Genomic DNA, 23,000 nt, shown 5'->3' with positions numbered 1-23,000 from the left:
TAATTTCTTTTTCCTTAATTTAGACAGATGGGTAAAGGTCCAGGGGGTTATGCACAGTTGCAGTATATATACTCCTGAGTGACATCAGCCTACAAATATTCTCTTCAAAAACAGACTAGCAAAAACTTGATTAAAAACAGATAACCATTTCAATATTCAGCCAACATGAAACACTGAGCTCAGACAAGAAATACATTAACAATAATCTAGGGACTGGAGTAACACTTACCAGTAACCCCTGGAATACGTAGCCACACAGGACGATCATAACACAAGCATACGGTAGCCAAGGGCAAGAAGCTGAACCCATCTTTCTAGATTAAGGAAAAGGAAATTATCAGGTAAATAGTAATTTCTCTTTTCCTAGCACCTAGACAGATGGGTTCAGGACCAGTAGGATATACTAAAGCTACTCCCGAATAGGGTGGGAGGCTGCCCACGGTCCAGTCAAAACCACACGTGAAAAGGCTGCATCTTCCCAGGCCTGCACATCCAGACGATAATACCTGGAAAAGGTGTGTAAGGAGGAAGGAATACGTCACAGCTCGGCAAATGTCAGTAGGAGACAACAATCTAACCTCAGTGCATGACACTGCCTGAGCTCTAGGGGAATGAGCCCTAACCTGAGTAGGCAATGGCTTTTCAGCGGCCACATATGCAGCCATGACTAGTTCCTTAATCCAGTAAGCTATTGTAGCCCGCAAAGCCAGCTTGCCCTGTCTACCTTCACCATGAAGGACAAACAAGAGATCCGTCTTTCAGAAAGGCTTAGAAACCTCCAGATACCAAGGGACGCAATGGGCAATATTCCTCCACATCTCTTTCCTTATCCAGAGATGGCAAGGAAATGGACCGATTCAAGTAAAAATCTGAGACCATTTTAGGCAAGAAGGAAGGAAGATTACGTAGTTGAATCGCTCTTGGAATCACCAGAAAGAACGGTTCCCAACAAGACAAGGCCTACAGTTCGGAAATTTGACACGCAGAACATAGCGCCACCAGAAATACAGTTTTCAAAGTCAGTAAGTGCAAGGAAAGGGAGCGCATCGGTCAAAACATAGGACCAGCCAAAAAGTCCAAAACCAGATTAAGACTCTTCAAGGCTACCGGTAACCGCAAGGGAGGATGAAGATTTTTCACTCCTCTCAAGAAATGGCCACATCAGGATGAGATAAGGATTCACCATTCACCTGACCCTTGAAACAGGCAAGTGCCACTACCTGTACCTTCAAGGAATTAAGGGCCAACCCTTTATTCATCCCATACTGCAAAAATTCCAAAATGAGCAACTCCTAAATGAACAAGGAAACACTCCTTGATCCTCACACCAAGCCTCAAACACTTTCCAAACCCTTACATAGGCTAAGGAAGTGGATAACTTTCATGCTCGTAGCAAGGTGGCAATCAGCAAATGAGAAGTATGCCTGAACAGAAAACCAACATGGAGAAGAAATCCCCAGAAGCCTCAACGTGTCTTTGGCCTGCCTGGGCTGAATGGACTCTGAGTAACTTACAGAATGTCCCTGGATATCTGTGGAGGCAAGCTGGCACCAGACAGGTGATGTCTATTCATAGAGTCACAAAGAAGAAACCACAGGGGAGCTTCAGGCACTATTCTCAGGAGTTTGCAATCCACACAGTTACAGATGTGTAGAATATGCATGCTTCAAAAAGCGAGCCCTCTAAAGGGCCATACCGAAAGATAAAACCAAGTCGGATCTTCATGAAGGACAGGTCCCTGCTGCAATAGATTTCTACGTGCCGGAAGATAAAAGGGGAGTCTACCAGGTGTCTTTGCAGATCTGCATACCATGGTCTCCAGGACCAATCCAGTGCCACCGAAAGCACCATCCCCATGTGCTCTTTGACCCTCCGAACTATTCTGCCCAACATGGACCATGGAGGAAAGTCTCATGGCAGCTTCTCCTCCAGTCAGACCTGCACGAGAGCAGAGCATCGATATCCAAGGACTTCAGATCTCTCCTGTGACTGAAGAATCGTGGAACCTTTGCATTGCAAGAAGTCACCAGTAGGTCCAGAAATGGAAGGCCCCAGGATCCACTTCAAGCTGGAATCCCTCATCTGACAATACCCATTCTCCTGGGTCCAGACTCTCCCTGCTGAGAAAGTCTGATCTTACATTGTCTTTTCCTGCAATATGCGAGGCAGAGATCTCTTGAAGATTCACTTTCACCCATTCTATAGGTTGATCTATTTCTTGTGACACTTGATGGCTCTTGATTCCTCCCTACCGATTCATGTAAACCACTGTCATTACATTGTCAGACATTACCTGGACCGCTTGACCCTGCAGCTGAACTGAAAGCATGCCAATTGGATCACACAGGCTTTCAGCCGACTGATGCTCTAGAGAGACTCCTCTGAATGCAAGCGCCTTTGCGCCAATAGTTCCTGACAGTGAGTTCCCCAACCCTGGAGGCTCTCATCTGTCATGAGTGCCAACCAGTCTGGAGAGGTCAGGGAAACTCCCTTTCGCAGATGATCCACTTGCAACCACCACCGGAGATGAGAGCAGTCTTCCATTGGCAGGTGGAGCCGAATAGAGTAATCCTGAAACTACAGGTTCCAACAAAACAACAGGAAGTGCTGAAGAGGAATCATGTGCGCCCTCGTCCATGGCACCACTTCTAGGGTTGCTGCCATCAAACCGAGTACTTGTAGATAGGCCCACACATTTGCGCGTATAGGGTTCACCAAGAGATGTACCTGCATCATGAACTTCTGAATATGAGCTTCTGGCAAGAAAACTTTGCCCTGCCTCATGTCATACCAATCGCACAATGACTGAGATGGCTGAAGACTGCTCTTGGCTTGGTTCACCACCTAACCGAGTTATTGCAACAGGGAGATCACCTTTTGGGTCACCAGTCTGTTCTCTTTCAAAGACTTGGCCTGAATCAGCCAGCTTTCTAAATACGGATGAACTAGAATCCCATCTTTCTCAACTCTGCCATCACCCACCACCACCATACCCCTGGGAAAAATTCTGGGTGCGGTGGCCAGACCAAAAGGCAATGCCTGAAACCGATAATGGCACCCCAACACTGTGAAAAGCAGAAAACATTGGTGCTCTAATCGGATAGGAATATGGAGTACTCCTTGGACAGATACGAGGTCAGAAATTCCCCCAATTGCACAGACATTATCACAGAATGCAAAGTTTCCATGCAAAAACGAGTCACCTGCAAATGACAGTTGACCCCTTTGAGATCCAGGATGGGATGAGGGAGTCCTTCTTGGGCACAATGAAATAAACGGAAAATCGTATTTTCTAGAGTTGTGGGTATTTGAACCACAGCTCTCAGACTGAGGAGCCTTGACAGAGTAGACTCCACTGTCTGCTTCTTTTGCATGGAGTGGTGGGAGACACCATGAACACATCCAGAGGAACACTGTGAAATTTCAGTGCATTTCCTTCTCGTATCACCTCCAGGACCCACTGATCCCATGTGAATAGGTTTGATTCAGTGTGAACTATTCAGAAAAGGCACACACTATCAGGCAATAGAACAGACCATTTGAATAATGAAAGAGAGGTCCTCAGGTTTTTTCTAAATAGCGCACACATTATTTGCTGAAACAAAAAAAAAAATTCTACAAAATTCAGAAAAGAATCTCCCTTCAATGATATTTAACAAAAACTATTTGACCAGCACACCCCTAGGTTTTGCTTCTCAAGTCTGTAATCTGTTAGTGGCTATGAATACTTCTGGGTGTGTGTTAGATCCTAGTCTTGCTAATCTGATTAAGGTAGAAGTAAGAGTGCAGGGAATAGTATTAGCTTTGTCAATCACTCCCTAATGACATTATGCCATCTGTATTGAAAAGGGTGGTTGTTAGCCCTTTTTAGATCTTTTGAGCCCTCCTAGTTACTGTCTCATTTTAAACATCCCTTTTCTGGGTATATTTATTGAACAGGCTAGTTTGGATCAAGTTCTGGATTTTCTTTTTTTTTAAACAAATTTGAGGTCTTGAACTAGTTCCAGTTGGATTTTTGCCAGAAAGACAGCACCAAGACAAATGTTCCCTCTAAGTTTTGATAGGCTACGTGTACAAACATTTTCTTTTGTGCAACTTTTTATAAGCTGAACTAAAATTTTTGCACAACGAGTCAAGAGTGCCTGAGCATAAATAGTGCAAAAAATATCAGATTTCAAATGTTTTAACTGTTTTAATAAAAATAAGTCTCCATAACTTATATCATCATGAAGCAAGAATAGGATAAGTCATACTTTGCTATGGCTGCAAAATTCAATTATTTCTGGGGGGGGAGGAGTCAAGATGGTGGCTTGTGCGTGGTGCTTTTCAGCTCGCCCCAGAAGGTTTCCTCCCTTTTTCTGAACAGACTTCAACATGCCTCCTAAACGTAAGGGGAAAGTGTGGGTATTTCCCTCGATACCTCCCTTCCCTTGGGACAGCGTACTATCCACGAATGCACTACAATTTACCCTGTGTCAGAGGTGCCGGTCCCCCACTGATGGGTTCTGTGAAGGAAGCTCCGTCTCGTCTGATGAGTTTTCTCTGAGCTTCTGGGGAAATCCACAAGCGATTTCTTCACGCCTTCCTCTGGAATCGGCGCTAGTGGACCCGAGAATGGAAATCTCAGAGCAAACTACAGAGGGAGCAGCCATGGGTGGAATGGCTCGAGGAGCAATATCGAGGCAAGGGAATGAGACAGCGTCTGCATCTGCAGTTACTTTGAAGTCAGCTTCTCCCGATGGAGGTGAGACCATTTTGACTTCCACAATCAATGTTCCGACATCTATGGCTTCAGTTTTGAATTTGGAACAATTGCCTTTACAAGTTTCACCCCCTAAGCCCGCTGTGGTTACATTAGACTCTCTCTGGGAACTGATGGCTCACCAGAATCTAGCCTTGCAAGGTTGTTCCTCAGATATTTGAGATTTCATCTAAATTGGAAATCCTGACACAGGAACATAACTTCCAACTTTTGGACCACTCAAACAGGATCCAGAACCTAGAAAATCAAGTCAAAGATGTGCAGAATGTACAGTCATCCATAGTCCAGGATCGCATCGCTTTAAAGAGGAAAGTAGAATTAGTTGAAAATCGTTTAAGACATCTTAATTTAAGATTTTTGAATTTTCCTAGGATAGTTGGTGAATAGCCATGTGTTACCCTTCGGAGATATATGATTGAAATTTTATTTATTTAGATTTTTTATATTCGGCTTTTCGCACATTTTCTTTCAGCGCTTCAAAGTGGATTACATTCAGGTAGGTACTGTAGGAATATTACATATTCCCCTGGATAATATCCCTTCTTTTAATAAGATGTATTTCCTTCCATTCTCATGTACAAGAAAGAATGTGGCATATCAACAACTGAACTTGGGGAACTTAATGGAATTCCTAGAGCCTTCTACTAAAGAGATTTTTGAGAGAGCAACTCTGTTGGCTTCATTTATTTATGAACAAGATCTAGGTTTGGTTATGCAAAGCTATTTCCAGTATATGGGAAACTAATTTCATAGGCCAGTTTGTCCAGATTTTTCCAGGTCTGGCTAAAGCCACACAAGAGAGAAGAAAAGGTTTTCTGGCCCTACGCCAGGAAACACAATCTTTAAGCGCCTCCTTCCAGTTAAGATATCCATGCAAATATATTATTAAGTTTAACAATGACATTTATATATATTTTTATTCCTGAACCACTTAAATTGTTCTTGGATTCTCGTAGAAGGTTGTTGCCCACCTCTTCATCCATTGAGAGTTCTATTATTTAAACTAGAGTAAGGGTAAAATTCACAAATTATGGTATTTCCTAATTTAAATTTATCTTCTGTTGGCTCCTCTTTTTTTTTGCTCCCCCCTAATAGAAAGATTTGTGGTCTGAATATTAATATTTGTTTCTAATGTGACTATTACCTTAAATTTTGTTTCTATTTTCTGTACAAAGATATTATGCTTTGTAATTTTGTTAAAATGCAATAAAAACCAAAAAAAATATTCAACTATTTCTATATGGCTAGACACACCGTGAAGTAACAAAACCCCATATTAAAGACACTCAAAATCTCTCTCTCTCTATATATATATATATCTTCACAACCCCATTTACAACTCCTAAGGCCAATCGACCCACCAGAACGGCCAACTCAGGCACCCTACTTGTGCCCTCCCTGAAAACAGCCCATCTCTCCTCCACACGCGATCGTGCCCTTTCGAATGCAGGTCCTACTCATTGGAACACGCTACTGCCTGACATACGCCTTGAACCATGTATGAACAACTTCAAAAAGAAATTAAAAACATGGTTATTCAACCAAGCCTACCCAGAATAAAAAGCTATCCCTCCGTGCCAAAGTAGACCACAATACTTCTACTCCTTTCCTCATATTGAGGAACTATATTTTGTTATACTCCCTTTCCTCATCTTGAGGAACCATGTTTTGTTATCCTATCCTCTCTCAGCTATCTTTCACTATCCCCTCTCCCAGTTTGACTTCCCTGTTAAAATGTAATTTCCAAGCTTAACCTGTTTATTGTAAACCGACATGATGTCCACAACTAATGCCGGTATATAAAAATGTTTAAATAAAATAAATAAAAATAAATAATATAGCAAACTTATCATAATGTAACAGTAATAAATGAAAAGGACTCAAAAAAACAACTCTACCTGTGAAAACGCAGCACTATAAATATTACTTTGGGTTCCAAAATACCAATACATTACCTAATGGAGGAATGAAATAAACCAGATTGCTATAGATCCCTATATAGACACTATACTCCAGCAGAATCTCTCACTTTGGTCACATGCACAGAATAGAGGCAGACCCTCAAATACAGAATAAAGGATCACAAATTAGAGCCAGTGATATGCAGACAAAAGCTGTAATGGAAACCCCAAGAAGCCAGACTCTGTCTACAGTGTAACAATGGAAAAATAGAAATATCACCATTCCTCATAAAACAATAAAATCAAGAAACATAAAGCATCAATTCTAATAGCAAAACCATATTAATAAAAGAATAAATATTTCAAAACTACTGATGAATAGAACAATCATTAAAGTCATATATTTTCTTTTTTTTTTAAATTTTCCAAGCAATAAAATATTTCAAAATAGCAGACATCAAAAAATACCCAATAATTAAAACTAATAAGGACTTAAAAAATCCAACCTTTCAACATCTGGGAACTTTTGATTTCCCGTTATCTTGAGATTGCTGTGGAATAGTGTGGGGGGACTTTCTGCTCTCATATATACACACACATTCATGCTCTCTCTCACACACGTGCTTTTTCATACACACATATATGCTCTTATACACAGATACTTTCACACATACACTTTCAAACAGATACTCACATGCTCTTTCGCACAGATGCTCACATTTTTTCACACATACACAGATGTTATCACATATGCTCTCACATACCAGGCTTTCACACATGCTCTTCCAGACACATACTACATACGCTCTCTCACATGTATGTACTTTCTCCAATATATATATACACATGCTCTCTCTCTCCCCCCTCTACCTCACTCACATGTGTTGCCTCTCCCTTTCTTTGCTGAGGGCTGCATAAACTCAGCCAGGGTCTCTCGTTTTTTCCTGCAGCCAGCAGCTGTCTCTTCTTTGCTACTGGTGGGTTGGGCTGCACAAATGGTACATAAGGCCATCCCTTCTTTGTGGCCGGCAGCTTGAGCTCCACCAGCAACACACAGGGCCTTCCTTCACCGCTGCCTGTGGCCCATAGGGTCTTCTCTCTTCTTCAGCTGCCAAGTAGGCCTTTTCTGTTTTTCAGCCCCCAGGAGAGGAGCTTGTGTTCACAATGCTCTGCTGTGTGAATGGGGTCCAGAGTCTGTATGTGTGCACATGCAGACAACTTAGAGGGACCTTGTTAGTTTCTTTGCTAGATTTCTTGCGAAGTCATCTCAACGGAGGTAATCCAGTTCCATCTCTGCCTAGAGATTTTGTCAGCATTTCATACTTTGAATCATGCTTTGCAACTGGGTCAATTAGATGCTGTGGGTAAGGATCCTCAGATTTTGAGATGGTTTCAATTGTTTCTGTCTGACCATTGGCAACAAGTCATTTTGGGGCATCAATCTTTCAGGTGGAGAGCTGAAGAGACCAAGGTGTTACGGGGTCAAAAAACATAACATAAGAACACAGGATGTGTCATATTGGGTCACAACAAGAATCCACGAAGCCCAGTATCCTGGCTTCAACAGTGGCCAATCCAAGCCACAAGTACCTGGCAAATCCCCAAACATTAAATAGATCCCATGCTACTAATGCCGACAAGCTGTGGCTACTCCCTATTGATTAATAGCAGTTTATGGACTTCTCTAGGAATTTATCCAAACCTTTTTTAAACCCAGCAACACTAGTTGCCTTAACCACAACCTCTGGCAACAAATTCCAGAGCTTTATTGTGCATGGAGTGAAAAAACTTTCTATGATTTGTTTTAAATGTGCTATTGCTAACTTCATGGAGTATCCCCTAGTTCTTGTATTATCCAAGAGTAAATAACCATTTCACATTTACCTGTTCAAGTCCTTTCATGATTTTGTAGACCTCTATCATATCCCCTCTCAGCCATCTCTTCTCCAAGCTGAATAACTCTAACCTCTTTAGCCTTTCCATCCCTTTTACATTTTTGTCGCTTTTCTCTGTACTTTCTCCAGTGTAACTATATCTTTTTTGAGATGCGGCAACTAGAAGTGCACACAGTATTCAAGATGCAATCTAACTATTGAGCAGTACAGAGGCATTATGACATCCTCTGTTTTATTTGTGATTCCCTTCCTAATAATTCCTAATGGAGAAATTACTTACCTGATAATTTTGCTTTCCTTAGTGTAGACAGATGGACTCAGGAGCAATGGGTATAGTGTACTCCTGATAACAGTTGGAGACGGATCAGATTTCAATCTGACGTCAGCCCCTAGTACATATACCCCTGCAGGAAGTGCAGCTCTTCAGTATTCTCCTCGAAAAGCATTGTGGATATATGTGTGACCGACTTATTTGAATAACTTGGATAACTTCATAACTTGGTTAAACTTTATAACTTGGTTAACTTGATTAACTTGAACTGGTTGGATTGACTATAGCTGGAGACCGCCAGTGTACTCAACCGGAAGCGTCGACACCCGGCAGGGTGGAAATCCTCAGTGACTGAAAACATGGCTTACCCTTGATCATTCGAATTCCATGTGTAACAGCAGCCAAGGGTGGGATGTTGAGTCCATCTGTCTACACTAAGGAAAATGAAATTATCGGGTAAGTAATTTCTCCATTTCCTAGCGTGTAGCAGATGGACTCAGGACCAATAGGATGTATAAAAGCTACTCCCGCACCGGGTAGGAGGCTGCCCGTGACCCACTTAGTACTGCCCTTGCAAATACCGTGTCCCCCCGAGCCTGAACATCCAGGCGGTAAAATCTGGAGAAGGTGTGGATGGAGGACCATGTCGCCGCCTTGCAAATCTCGGCAGGTGACAGCATTCTGGTTTCTGCCCAGGATACTGCCTGGGCTCTGGTAGAATGGGCCTTGACCTGTAGCGGCGGTGGTTTGCCTGCTTCTACGTAGGCCGCCTTAATGACTTCCTTGATCCAGCGGGCTATGGTTGCCCGTGAGGCCGCTTCCCCTTGTCTCTTCCCACTGTGAAGGACGAAAAGGTGGTCCGTTTTTCGTACGGGTTCCAACATCTCCAGGTATCTGGACAGAAGTCTACCGATGTTGAGGTGACGTAGACTTCGAGCTTGTTCCGAATTCTTAGCTCATCCGGCGATGGTAGTGAGATGGTTCGGTTAAGGTGGAAGTGTGATACCACTTTGGGAAGGAACAAAGGGACTGTGCGTAGCTGTATGGCTCCCGGGGTGAGCCTGAGGAATGGTTCAAGGCAGGACAGTGCTTGTAGTTCTGAAATGCGGCAGGCTGAACAAACCGCCAGCAGAAATGCTGTCTTTAACGTTAACAGGCAGAGGGACAGCCCTCGGAGGGGCCTGAAAGAGGTTCCTGCTAGGAAATCCAGGACCAGGTTGAGATTCCAAAGAGGTACCGGCCACTTTAGTGGTGGGCGTATGTGTTTGACTCCTTTCAGGAAGCGTGACACGTCCGGGTGAGAAGCTATGCTGTCGCCCTCGCTCTTGGAGCCGTAGCATGCCATTTCGGCCACCTGTACCCTTGATGGAGTTGAGGGACAGCCCTTTCCTGTAGCCCATTCTGTAAGAATTCTAGGATCATGGGAATTCTACTTGAGTGTGGCTTGATGTCGTGGTCTTCGCACGAGGCTTCAAATACTCTCCAAATCCTTATGTACGTTAGGGATGTGGAGAACTTGCGTGCTCGGAGTAGGGTGTCTATTACAGCCCCCGAGTATCCGCCCTTTCTCAGGCGAGCCTTCTCAATGGCCAGGCCGTAAGAGAGAATTGAGCTGGATCCTTGTAGAGAATCGGTCCTTGTTGGAGCAGGTCTCTGTGTGGAGGCAGGGGTAGGGGGTTCCCTGCCAGTAGTCTTCTCATGTCTGCGTACCACGGTCTTCTTGGCCAGTCCGGGGACACTAGCAGAACTAGTCCCCTGTGTAGTTGTATCTTGTGAATGATTGCGCCCAATAGGGGCCACGGCGGGAATGCGTATAATAGGGTCCCCTGTGGCCAGGTCTGTACCAGGGCATCGATCCCTGGGACTGAGGTTCCCGCCTGCGGCTGAAGTACCTGGGTACTTGGGCGTTGGACCAGCTTGCCAGAAGGTCCATGTCCGGTGTCCCCCACCGGTTCACTATCAGTTGGAACACTGTGGACGACAGCTTCCATTCTCCTGGGTCTAGACTTTCCCTGCTGAGGTAGTCTGCCGTGATGTTGTCTTTCCCGGCGATGTGGACGGCCGAGATCTCCTGGAGGTTTACTTCCGCCAACGCCATTAGGGGGTCTATTTCCAGAGAGACCTGCTGGCTTCTGGTCCCCTCCCCCTGCTGGTTGATGTAGGCCACTGTTGTGTCATTGTCCAACATTACTCTGACCGCTTTGTCTCGGAGTCTGTGATCGAATCGTAGACAGGCTAGTCTGACTGCCCGCACTTCTAGGCGGTTGATGTTCCATCCCGCCTCTTCTGCGTTCCACTGCCCTTGGGCGGTTAACTCCTTGCAGTGTGCTCCCCATCCTTGTAGGCTGGCATCTGTGGTGAGCAGAATCCAGGTTGGGGAGGATAGCTTTGATCCCTCAAGTCAGCTGCAAGTCAGCTCAGGTGGCTGACTTGCAGCCAGCATCGTAGCTGGGTCCGGACTCTGCCCGGGAGTGATAGACGTATGGCGTAATTCTGAGACAGTGGATTCCATCGTGATAGGAGTGAGCGCTGCAGGGGTCTCATGTGAGCTCGTGCCCATGGCACTACTTCTAGTGTGGATGCCATCAGACAGAGGACTTGCAGGTAATCCCATGCTGTAGGCCGAGGTTAGCTCAGTAGGAATTGTAACCGGTTCCACAGTTTTGATCTCCTTGTGGGAGTCAGGCTGACCTTGTCTTCTTTGGTGTCGAATCGGACTCCTAAGTATTCTAGAGACTGTGAGGGCTGTAGACAACTTTTGCTTGTGTTTACCACCCAACCTAGGCTCTCCAGTAGAGTTTTGACTCTGTTGGTTGCTTGGCGGCTTTCCTCTGGGGATTTTGCCCTGATCAGCCAGTCGTCTAGGTAAGGCTGTAAGAGGACTCCTTCCTTCCTTAGTGTTGCTGCCACCACCACTATGATCTTGGTGAACGTCCGGGGTGCTGTGGCTAACCCGAAGGGTAGTGCCCGGAACTGGTAGTGATGGTCCAGGATTTTGAAGCATAGAAAGCGCTGGTGTTCCTGATGAATTGGGATGTGTGGGTAGGCCTCCGATACATCCAGGGATGTGAGAAACTCTCCCGGTTGTATCGCCCTTATTATGGAGTGGTGGGTTTCCATGCGGAAGCAGGGAATCCTTAGGTGGTGGTTGACTGACTTGAGGTCCAGGATGGGCCTGAAAGTCCCCTCTTTCTTGGGGACGATAAATACTAGGCATTATTCAATGTATTTTATTTCTTGTGGAGGTACTGGGGTGATGGCCTCGAGGGCCAGTAGTCTGGTCAGTGTAGCTTCCACTGCCGCCCTCTTGGAGAGGTCGTGGCAGGGGGGATTCCACGAACTTGTCCGGAGGGGTTCGCAGGAAATCCAGGTAGTACCCCTCCCGAATGATGGCTAGGACCCACTTGTCTGAAGTTATCTCGACCCATCTGTGGTAGAATAGGGCTAGTCTGCCCCCATGGCTTCGTCCCTTGGATGGGTCGGCTGAATCTCATTGTGGGGTTCGGCTGAGGCCTGCACCAGAACTGGTTCCCCTCTTGTTGTGCTTGTTCCGAAAAGACTGGTTCCTGCCCGTAGGTCGGGGCGTTTAATAGTTGTTTCTGTATGGATTGAAGCGCTGAGAGCTCCTGCCCCTGGAAGATCAGGGGAAGGGTCGCTGGTTTCTCTTAGTCCTGTCCTCAGTTAGGCACGGCAATGGGGACTCGCCCCATTTGTCGGCCAGCTTCTCTAGCTCGCTGCCGAACAGGAGGGATCCTTTCAAGGGCATCCTTGTGAAGCGAGTTTTGGAAGATGCGTCAGTTGACCAGCTTTGGAGCCAGAGTTGTCTCCTGGCAGCCACCACAGATGACACTCCTCTGGCCTCAATGCGCACCAGATCAGAAGCAGCGTCCGTAAGGAATGATACTGCTGGTTCCATGACTTCTCCAGGGGTGTTGCTCCTGGTCTGAGATAAGCAGGCACGAGTCACAACAGTGCAGCAGGCGCTATTTGTAGGGACATAGCAGCTACGTCAAAAGACTGTTTAAGGATGGATTCCAGGCGCCGGTCATGTGCATCTTTGAGCGCTGCTCCTCCCTCCACAGGGATAGTAGTGTGCTTCTAGACCGCGCAGACCATGGCATCAACTTTTGGGCATGTCAGGAGGTCTTTTGGCTGCCGGGTCCAGGGGGTACATGGCTGCCATAGCTCATCCTCCTTTGAATGAGAACTCTGGAGCACTCCATTCCAGGTCAATTAGTTGCTGGACGGCTTGCAACAGAGGGAAATGGTGAGAGGTCTGGCAGAGGCCCTCTAGAGGGGATTCGACTTAGACACCCCCCGAAGAACCTGGGCCCGGGATAGCGAGCTCCTTTAGGCTGTGAGTGACCAGGTGAGGGAGCTCGTCCTTGGTGAAGAAGAGTCTCATGGTTCGGTGAGGCCGTGTTCCCAGGGGAAGCTCCCCCTCTTCTAGGGGCTCTGCTTCCTCTTCAGCGTAGTCCATGTCCCCATAGGTGGGGCTTCTGGGCGGTGGAAACCTTTGTCTAGGCCTCGAGGGGCCTGGGGCATACAGGTCTTCTGGCAGCAAATGTAGCTGATCAGCCAGAGGTTCCGTTTGCATGTGAACAAAGGTATGTAGCCCTTTGAAGAACTCCACCCATGAGATAGACGCTGGATCCAAGCCAAGCGGCGCTGGGTCCCTGGGGGTCCCCGTCTGCAGGGGTGTCCCGCTAGGTCTGGGGTACCCACCGAGGAACTATTACTTGGCCCTGGGTGGGACTGGCCCTGGGCTGGATAACCCAGGGCCTCCTCGCACTGAGTGCACAGGGCATTGGCCTCCTCGCTTTGTGCAGCTCTGATATGGCAAGCTGGGCAAAGGCCTTGAGCTTCATCTCTGTTTCCAGTGGTGCCATGGTTATTGGCGCGTAACCCCTGATGTGCTCCGGCGCGTCTAAGATATGTGTGTGGGTTGTGCGAGCAGTTGTGCGCCCAAGTCGTGGTTATGCACGCAGCCCAGTAGGCGTGCGGCACGTGTATAACGTATGCGCACGGCCCTTGTGCATGTAACTTTATGCGTACAATGATTATGTGCGTGTAACTTTATGCGCACATGTAATTTGTGCGCCTAGACTTGCGCGCTCGGGACGAGCCGATGAACGGAGCGGCGAATAGGGCCAAGATGGCGACGGCGACCACCTCGGAGGGTCTCCACGTGGGTAGACACTTTAAACTAACCGGGGCCTGGCCCTGCTAGGGCGGATCAACCCGGCGGCACTAGTCCCGGCCGGCGACCTGTGCGACTCCTCGAATCTCTGAGACCGGAGTCAACGCCGAGGATCTCTACCTTACCTTGTCTTCTGCACTTCCCGGTTTCGTTCCGGGCGGTCTCCGGCTTCGGGGGGAGAGGTCAAAATACCTTCACCGCCGCACTTGAGGGTGCACCCGCTGCCTCGCAGCCGCGCCTGGGATCGGGGGCTAGGTCCTCGCCGCGATTCGGTCGTTGGACCGAGGCTTACCTCCGAGAGACCACGGAAATCACCTCGGGAAGGGACCCAAAGGTATCACCGCAGGAGAGCGGGGCTCGTCTTCAGAGGTAGGTTTTCTTCATATTTTGGGGTTTCTACTTTGAGTTGGTTCTAACGCTGTGAGAGCGTGCAGATAGTCCCTAACTGCTATGGAGATGGAAAATACTGAAGAGCTGCACTTCCTGGAGGGGTATATGTACTAGGGGCTGACGTCAGATTGAAATCTGATCCGTCTCCAACTGATATCAGGAGTACACTATACCCATTAGTCCTGAGTCCATCTGCTACACGCTAGGAAACACTGTTTGCTTTTTTGACTGCTGGAGCACACTGAGCCAATGATTTCAATGTAATTTCAACTATAATGCCCAGATCTTTTTCCTGGGTGGTAAGTCCTAAAATGGAACCTAACATCGTGGAACTACAGCATGGGATATTTTTCCCTATATGCATCACCTTGCACTTGTCCACATTAAGTTTCACCTATCATACGGACACGCAATCTGCCAGTCTCGCAAGTTCCTCCTATAATTTATCACAATCCACGTGCTATTTAGCTACTCTGAATAATTGTGTGTCATCTGCAAATCTCACTTGTTCCTCTTCAGATCATTTATAAATATACTAAAAAGCCCTGCCCCAAGTACAGATCCCTGAGGCACTCTGTTTACCTTTTTCCACTGTGAAACTGACCATTTAATCCTAGTTTGTTTCCTGTTTTTTTAACCAGTTTGCAATTCACAAAAGGACATCTCATTCTATTCCATGACTTTTTAGTTTTCTTAGAAGCCTCTCATGAGGGATTTTGTCAAATGTCTTCTGATAAGTCAAATGCACCACATCTACCAGTTCACTTTTATACACATGCTTATTCACCCTTCAAAAAAAATGTAGCAGATTTGTGAGGCAAGACATTCCTTAGGTAAATCCATGCTGACTGTGACCCATTAAATCACGTCTATGTAAATGTTCTGTGATTTTATTCTTTACTGTAGTTTTCCATGATTTTTCCCTTGTTTTATCCTTGGTTTTGTACAATATCTTCTTGCATCCTTTGAGCAAAGTTTTGGAATTCTTAGCATTGAACTTTCGGATCTATGCAGATGATATTCAAATTTTCTTTCCACTCCAGCTTGATAATCAACAATTTCCGGCTCTTCTTACTAAATGTTTGCATTCTATGCATAAGTTGGTGTCTCAGAGGTTTTTGTAGTAAATGTTCATTGAAGCCAGTATTTATATAATGTAAACACTCAGTATACTACTATTAGTTATGAAAAAAAGTTTGTTTTCCTAACCTATAAGTCACTTAAAACTCCAGGAAGCCAGCTTGTATTTAAGTTATTGATTATCTACTACTTTCAGGAGTTAGATTATGAGAAAACTACAATGCTGTGATGCCATATCAATATGTGATGAATTCTTAAATTTGAATTTTTTAAAACTAAACTATCATAATGAAGGCAACTGATTCCTAGATAATTACATCATATAGTAGTTTGCCTTTATTTTAATAACCTCAGTCAGGGCAGCAGTGACTAAATAAACCCAGAGATCCCACAAATTTTCAATAATAAAATTCAATTAATTCTCTATTTGAATTTTACCTGAAACCAGACTTTTTAAATTGCTGGATATAATACTGAAGCTCTGTTTCCCCTAAAAGTGAACTTCGAGAGACATCTTCTGGTAATCCAACAAGCAATCCTCCTGGGAAGAGAAAGATATAGAGAGAATATGCTCAATTTTTGTTCCTATTTTTCAATGAGGTGATAAGCATTTTTAAATTAAAGGGAACAGAACTGGATTTTTACATTTCAGTCAACACCTTTAAGCATGAATGCTGAGAATAAGTGGTATTCCATGCGATCAGGACTAGTTTTGGTGACATCAGCACTAATATTATTAGTTTCTAGAAGCGTAGAAAGAAATCAGTAGAATTAGGGGTCATGAAATGAAAATCCAGGGCGGACGACTCAGAACCAACATCAGGAAATATTTCTTCATGGAGAGGGTTGCGGATGCCTGGAATGTCCTTCTGGAGGAGTTGGTGATAATGGGGGTAACCTGCATGAATGGCAGGTTACCCCCATGGGGGTAAACCTGTAGTTACTACCTTGGGAAGCTTGCTGGGCAGACTAGATGGACCATTTTGGTCTTTTTCTGCAGTCATTACTATGTTATATGTTACAAAAACAGTGAAAGATTACAAAGGGGCATGGGATAAACACTGTGGATTCCTAAAAGCTAGGTGATGGAAATGAGGAAAAGAGCACATGGGGGTAACTTGCTGGTGTGGCGGTTACTACCCTTAACCAACAAGCCTTCATACTGTTGTTGCAACTCATTATTTGTCTCTGCTTTAATGGCAGAGGGAAAAGACGAAAAGGGTAATTAGTTTTGGACAGCAATCAACAAGGACATGCATTTTACAGTCTGGGAAAACAAATAAGAATGGGGGTAACTTGCTGATGCGGCTATTACTGCCCTTAACCAATAAGCCTTATACTTGTGATGTAACTCCAACACTGCTCTCTGCTTCACCGGCAAGAGATAACAGGGAATTGGACTCAGACTGCAGCCCGTTTGGGAAACTTAAGTATGGGGGTAACTTATACGGCACGGCAGTTGACATCCGCTGAAGATACCTTTATGGAGGAGACTTGTATGGCGTGGCTGGTGCTACCATAAGCTTGCTGGGCAGACTAGATGGACTATTTGGTCCTTTTCTGCCGTCATTTCTATGTTTTTATGTTTCTATAAGGACTTGTTATTGATGATTTTAACAACTATTGGGAGATGTAAAAAACGCCGTCAGCCAAATAGTTATGTACTTTTCATGAAAAGAATTTGTATAAAATTTAAACATTTACAGATAAGACATTTCTATCAAGCTTTTATGGGACAAATGATTAAAATGATGATCACTTGTACAGACCAAAACTAATGATGATGTTTAGCTCTGTTATGAGCATCCCTAATTTGACTCATTTGAGGCAGTCTTGTGATTCAGAAAATTTCATAAATCATTATTAGTCAGATAAGAACATAAGATTTGCCATACTAGGTCAGACCAAAAGTCCATCTTCCCAGTATCCTGTTTCCAACAGTGGCCAATCCAGGTCACAAGTACCTTGCAGGATCCCAAGGGGTAGATAGTTTCCAAGCTGCTTATCCCAGGGATAAACAGTGGATTTCTGCAATTTTAACTTAATAGTGGTTTATGGACTTTTCCTCCAGGAACTTTCCAAATCTTTTTTAAATGTAGTTACATTAACATCTTTCACCACATCCTCTGGCAATGAATTTCAGAGCTTAATTATGTATTGAGAAAAAAAACCTATTTTCTTTTATTAGTTTTAAAAGCTTCACCAAGTAAATTCATTGTGTCCCCTAGTCTTAGTACTCTTTGAAAAAGTAAAAACCTGGTTAATGTTTACTTGTTCCACTCCACTCAGTTTATAGACTTATATCATATCTCCCCTCAGCTATCTCTTCTCCAAGCTGGAGAGTCCTAAAACCCTTTATCCTTTCCTTAGAGGAATCTTTCCATCCCCTTTATCTTTTTGGTTGTCCTTCTCTGTACCTCTTCTAATTCTGCTATATCTTTTTTGAGACATGGTGACCAGAACTGCACAACAGTCAAGATGAGGTCACCCCATGGAGTGATATTCTGTTTTATTCTCCATTTCTTTCATAATAATTCTTAGCATTCTATTTGCTTTCTTGGCTACTGCTGCACACGGAGCATAAGATTTCAACTTATTACCAACCAAATTATTTAGATTCTTTTCCTGAATTGTGACTCTTAATGGGGCACTTTGCATTGTGTAGCTATAATCTGAGTTACTCTTAAGTGCATCACTTTGTACTTGTCCACATTACATTTAATTTTCCATTTGAAGGCCCAATCTCTCAGTTTTGCAAAATCCTCTTGCAATTTCTCACAATCCTCTTGTGATTTAACAACTTTGAATAATTGTGTCATTGGCAAATTTGATCACCTCTCTCATTGTTCCCATTTCCAGGTCATTTATAAATATATTAAAAAGCAGTGGTCCCAGAACAGATCCCTGGGGCACTTGACTATTCACCCATCTCCATTGGGAAAGTTTACCATTTAGCCCTACTCTGTTTTCTATCTTTTAACCAGGTCCCAAACCACAATTGGCTATTGCCCCCATCCCATGATGTTTTAATTTCCTAAGAAGTCTCTCATAAGGGATTTTGTCAAATGTTTTCTGGAAATCCAGATACATTATATCAACTGGCTCACCGTTATCCACTTCTTTGTTTATGCCCTGAAAAAAGTATTAGATTTGCGAGTCAAGATGCCAACTGGCTCCAGATCAGGACAGGCTGATGCAGTCCTAGTTCTACTACCCTGCATGCAGGTACTTATAGTCTTGCTTTTCTTAGGGAATGCAATAGGGAAATCAAAATAAATCCCAGCATGCAATGTGGTAAAACTAGGATTGGATCAAACTGTCCTGAAAATCTGGAGCCAGTTGGCAACCCTATTGGCAAGGCAAGACTTCCCATGGTTAAATCCATGTTAGTTGTATCCCATTAAACTATGTCTATCTAAATGTTCAGCAATTTTGTTCTTTAAGATAGTTTCTACCATTTTATCTAGCACAGATATCAGACTCACTGGTCTGTAGTTTCATGGATCATCCCTTGAACCCTTTTAAAAAATTGGCATTACATTGGAAATCCTCCAGTCTTTAGGTATCATAGGTGATTTTTAATGATAGTTTACAAATAACTAATAGCAGGTTTGCAATTAAATTTTTCAGACCTTTCAGCCCTCTGGGATGTATACCATCTGGTCTAGATGATTTGCTACTCTTTAGTTTGTCAGTTTGCCCAATTTTATCTTCCAGGTACATTGAGATTTGTTTCAGTTCTTCTGAATCAACAACTTTGAATATCATTTTTGGCGTGGGTCTCTCTCTTATATCTTCCTCAGGAGAGACCGAAGCAAAGACTTCAAGGATAGACTTGGGAAAGCCACTGCTTATTCCTGGGAGTGAGCAACAAGAAATAAATATATTCTTTGGGATACTGCTGGGTAGCTGTAACTCAGAATGGCCCTGATCAGAGACTGGATGTTGGGCTTAATAGACCTTTGGTCTGACCCAGCTTGGCATATTTTTGGATCAATTATTAAGTAAAACACAGAGATAAAATTATTTTTGCAAGGCCATAAACTGAGTGTGCAGAACTGGGTTTGCATCTTGGGAAGTTACCAGACTCATAGTTCAATGTTTACTTCTAGTGAACTTCAAAACAGTATGATCTATAAAGATTATCTTTATACAGCTGTAATATCAAGAGCTTGGCAAATCCAAACAGTTTCGTTTGGGATGACAGATTATTCTGCATTAGGATAAATATTCCTGTATTTTTTGTTTCAAATAATTTTTATGCTCTTTGCTGTAAATATACAATCAAATCAATTAATTTAAATGGCAGTTTATAACATATCACTTAGTCCTACCACGTATGTTACAAAATGTCCCCAAAACAGTTTTTAAAAATTGGCCATGGTCTGGTATAATCTAGTACTATAGGTGTTCGCTTGGAGTGCGATTTAATTAAAGATACATATTTTTGGCAAATAGACTACCCATATTATAAGACATGGATTTTAACATAGATATTCAGCGGAAAGATACAAAATGCATAAGACCTACAATGCAAAACTATTATTTAGAAAAATCAACAACAATTTTGTATTATACAGACATAATGGGGTAGATATTCAGAGCCTAGCCATTTATCTAAGTTAACCAGATAGACGGAATATTCAGCAAAACGCTATGCTGCTGAATATCTCCATATTCTGCACTATTTAGATGGATAAGTTATCCAAGTAAGACTGAATATTACTACTTAGGCAGATAACTTATCTGGCTAAGTAGCACTGCCCGCATCTTATCTGGCTAACTAGATAGCTGGATATGTTACTTATTCAGCTATCCAGCGGCCGCTGAGTATAGCCAGATATTCAGTGGCCACTAGATAACTGGATAAGTACTAATTATCCAACTATCTACTGTTTAAATATCTACCTTGGTATCTCTGAAAATGTATAAGCAGCACATCTTCTATTCCTTTGAGGTAATACAATGGTAAATCCTGTGGCAAAATTTCAAAAACTCTATGGCATAGTTTTCAAGGTTCTGCAACACATTTATATATTTTTAACAGCCAAAAAAAATCAAAGGGATTGAAAATCTTTCAAGATTTAAACACGTTTTATATTCTTTTAGAAAATGAAAATAGCATTCTAGTTTTGATTATAAAAAAAAAAAAAAAAAAAAAAAGGAGTCAATAGGCACCTTATAGACTAACTAATTTATTAAAGCAAGAGATTTCGAGAACAGAGCCCACTTCGTCAGATGTGGTCTCGGTCCTCTTCATCAGGACCAAACTGAGATCCTACTGAAGGATGTCAGCCTAATAGGGAGCTGCAACTTCCTATTGTTCCTGAAGGCACATATGGATGGAAGGCTACTGAGATCCTTTGAATTCTGCCCAGAACTAGGAAATGGTTGCTACCTAAACCCATCAAGGTGTATAAGACCAGCCCTATCTGAACGAAGGACAAAATATAAAGGATAATCGAACACCAAGGGGAGAAAGACCATTTTCTGCAAAACGCTTCAAAGTGGTGCCAAACCCTCAAGGAAATGGAAGTTTTGCGGACCATCAGTAAAGTAGAATTTGCTGAAGAAAAACAGTCATTCTTCTCAAACGCAATCTTTGAAAAGCAAAGTTGTAAGACAAGGCTTCCCAAACATGTCCTGGGACCCCACAGTCAGTCGGGTTTTCAGAATATCCATAATGGAATATGCTTGAAATAAATTTGCATGTCATAGAGACTCAGAATATGCAAATCTAGCACATGCATATTCATTGTGAATATCCTGAAAACCTGACTGGCTATGGGGTCCCCAGGACAGGCTTAGGAAGCCCTGCTGTAAGATAAAATGGAGAGTGACCCTCCATAGGGACTGATCCTGCACCAACAGTCCACAAGCATCCAGAAGATGGAGAAGATAGATGATTTGGAGCTTCATCAGACCCACACATACCATGGCCTCCTTGGCCAGTCAATAGGCCAACAGAACCACTAGAACACTCTCTTCCTCTATTTTGTGCAGAGTCCTCCCCACCAAGGGGCTAGGTGAAAACAAAAAGGAAATTCATGCTTGGCCAAGAATGTACCAGGGCATCCATTCTAATGGATCCGCCTTCCCTGTGACGGCTGAAAAATGGCCAGACCTTGGTATTCTTGTGAACTGCTATCAATTCCATGTCAGGTATACCCCACCTGTGCACTATCTGCTGAAAGACATAATTGCCGAGTCCCCATACACACAGATCCAGAAGGCTCCTGCTGAAGAAGCTGGTATGCACATTTTCCTGTCCCACAATATTAATCACAAATTAAAAAATATGTTGTATTGAGATACAATGTATAACTTTGTTTATATTACCAATTAAGTTTACAAATAAAATTTCAATTGAAACTCAATAAATTATTATAAACTTTAAATTGGAATTGTATACTGTTTGTGTCCGACAAAAGCAGATGCAAGATCTCTTCGTTTCACCCCCGTCTTTTGGGGCTTCCTCAGGGACTGATGCAAATATACACTTTACAAGTGTATTACCACACTGAATCGCAACAATTTATTCAACCTCTTACGCTTGGAACTCCTTACAAAATTCCTTCAACACAGCGTTCCCCTATATTCATTACGTCACTTCCGATTAGACAATATGTTTGGCTTGAGATCATAGGTTGGCGTTTTCTATTTGATCGACTTGTAAGAAGGAAGGAAGTATAGAAAACCATAAGGGTTAAAAGAAACGCCGCTAAATTCAGATGGCCGAGAGTCATGATTAATGAATATAGGGGAACGCTGTGTTGAAGGAATTTTGTAAGGAGTTCCAAGCGTAAGAGGTTGAATAAATTGTTGCGATTCAGTGTGGTAATACACTTGTAAAGTGTATATTTGCATCAGTCCCTGAGGAAGCCCCAAAAGACGGGGGTGAAACGAAGAGATCTTGCATCTGCTTTTGTCGGACACAAACAGTATACAATTCCAATTTAAAGTTTATAATAATTTATTGAGTTTCAATTGAAATTTTATTTGTAAACTTAATTGGTAATATAAACAAAGTTATACATTGTATCTCAATACAACATATTTTTTAATTTGTGGGTATGAATGTGTGAGTGTGCTAGTTCAGTTTTATTGTCTATACAGGTATATTTGTGTGATATCTTTAAATAAATTTTGTGTATTTCACGTATTATTGTTGGGCTCTCTATATTATGTGTAATTCTACGACAAGTGGATAGAGAGTTGTAGTTATTTACCCTTTTTGTATATTTACCACAATATTAATCACCATCAAGAGCCATAGATTCTATTCCACCCAAGGAAAAGAAGATTCATCTCCTTTGACACTCCTGCACCTCTGGTTCCTCTTTGCCTGCTCACATACATCAACGCCGTGACAGTGTCAGAAAAAAACTCTGACCACCTTGTCCTAGATCTGCGGAAAAAAATAAGGAGCCAACCTATGGCTCTGGTTTCCAGCCTGATGATGGATCAAGCGGCTGCTTTGGAAAATGAGTGACCCTGGGCT

General features: G+C 43.3%; 1 protein-coding gene across 1 annotated transcript in view; it reads right to left on the bottom strand.

The window, feature by feature from the left end:
• The window catches only part of LOC115088636 (bifunctional epoxide hydrolase 2-like), a 91,375-nt gene that overhangs the window by 37,338 nt on the left and 31,037 nt on the right, over positions 1-23,000 (bottom strand). Inside the window, exon 4 of the mRNA XM_029596898.1 lies at positions 15,938-16,040. Within this exon, the coding sequence (XP_029452758.1) occupies positions 15,938-16,040 (103 nt within the window). The remainder of the gene's footprint in view (positions 1-15,937; positions 16,041-23,000) is intronic.

Source organism: Rhinatrema bivittatum, chromosome 3 (genome assembly GCF_901001135.1).
Source record: "Rhinatrema bivittatum chromosome 3, aRhiBiv1.1, whole genome shotgun sequence".
Classification (NCBI taxonomy): domain Eukaryota; kingdom Metazoa; phylum Chordata; class Amphibia; order Gymnophiona; family Rhinatrematidae; genus Rhinatrema; species Rhinatrema bivittatum.
This window is presented reverse-complemented; position numbering and strand designations above follow the sequence as displayed.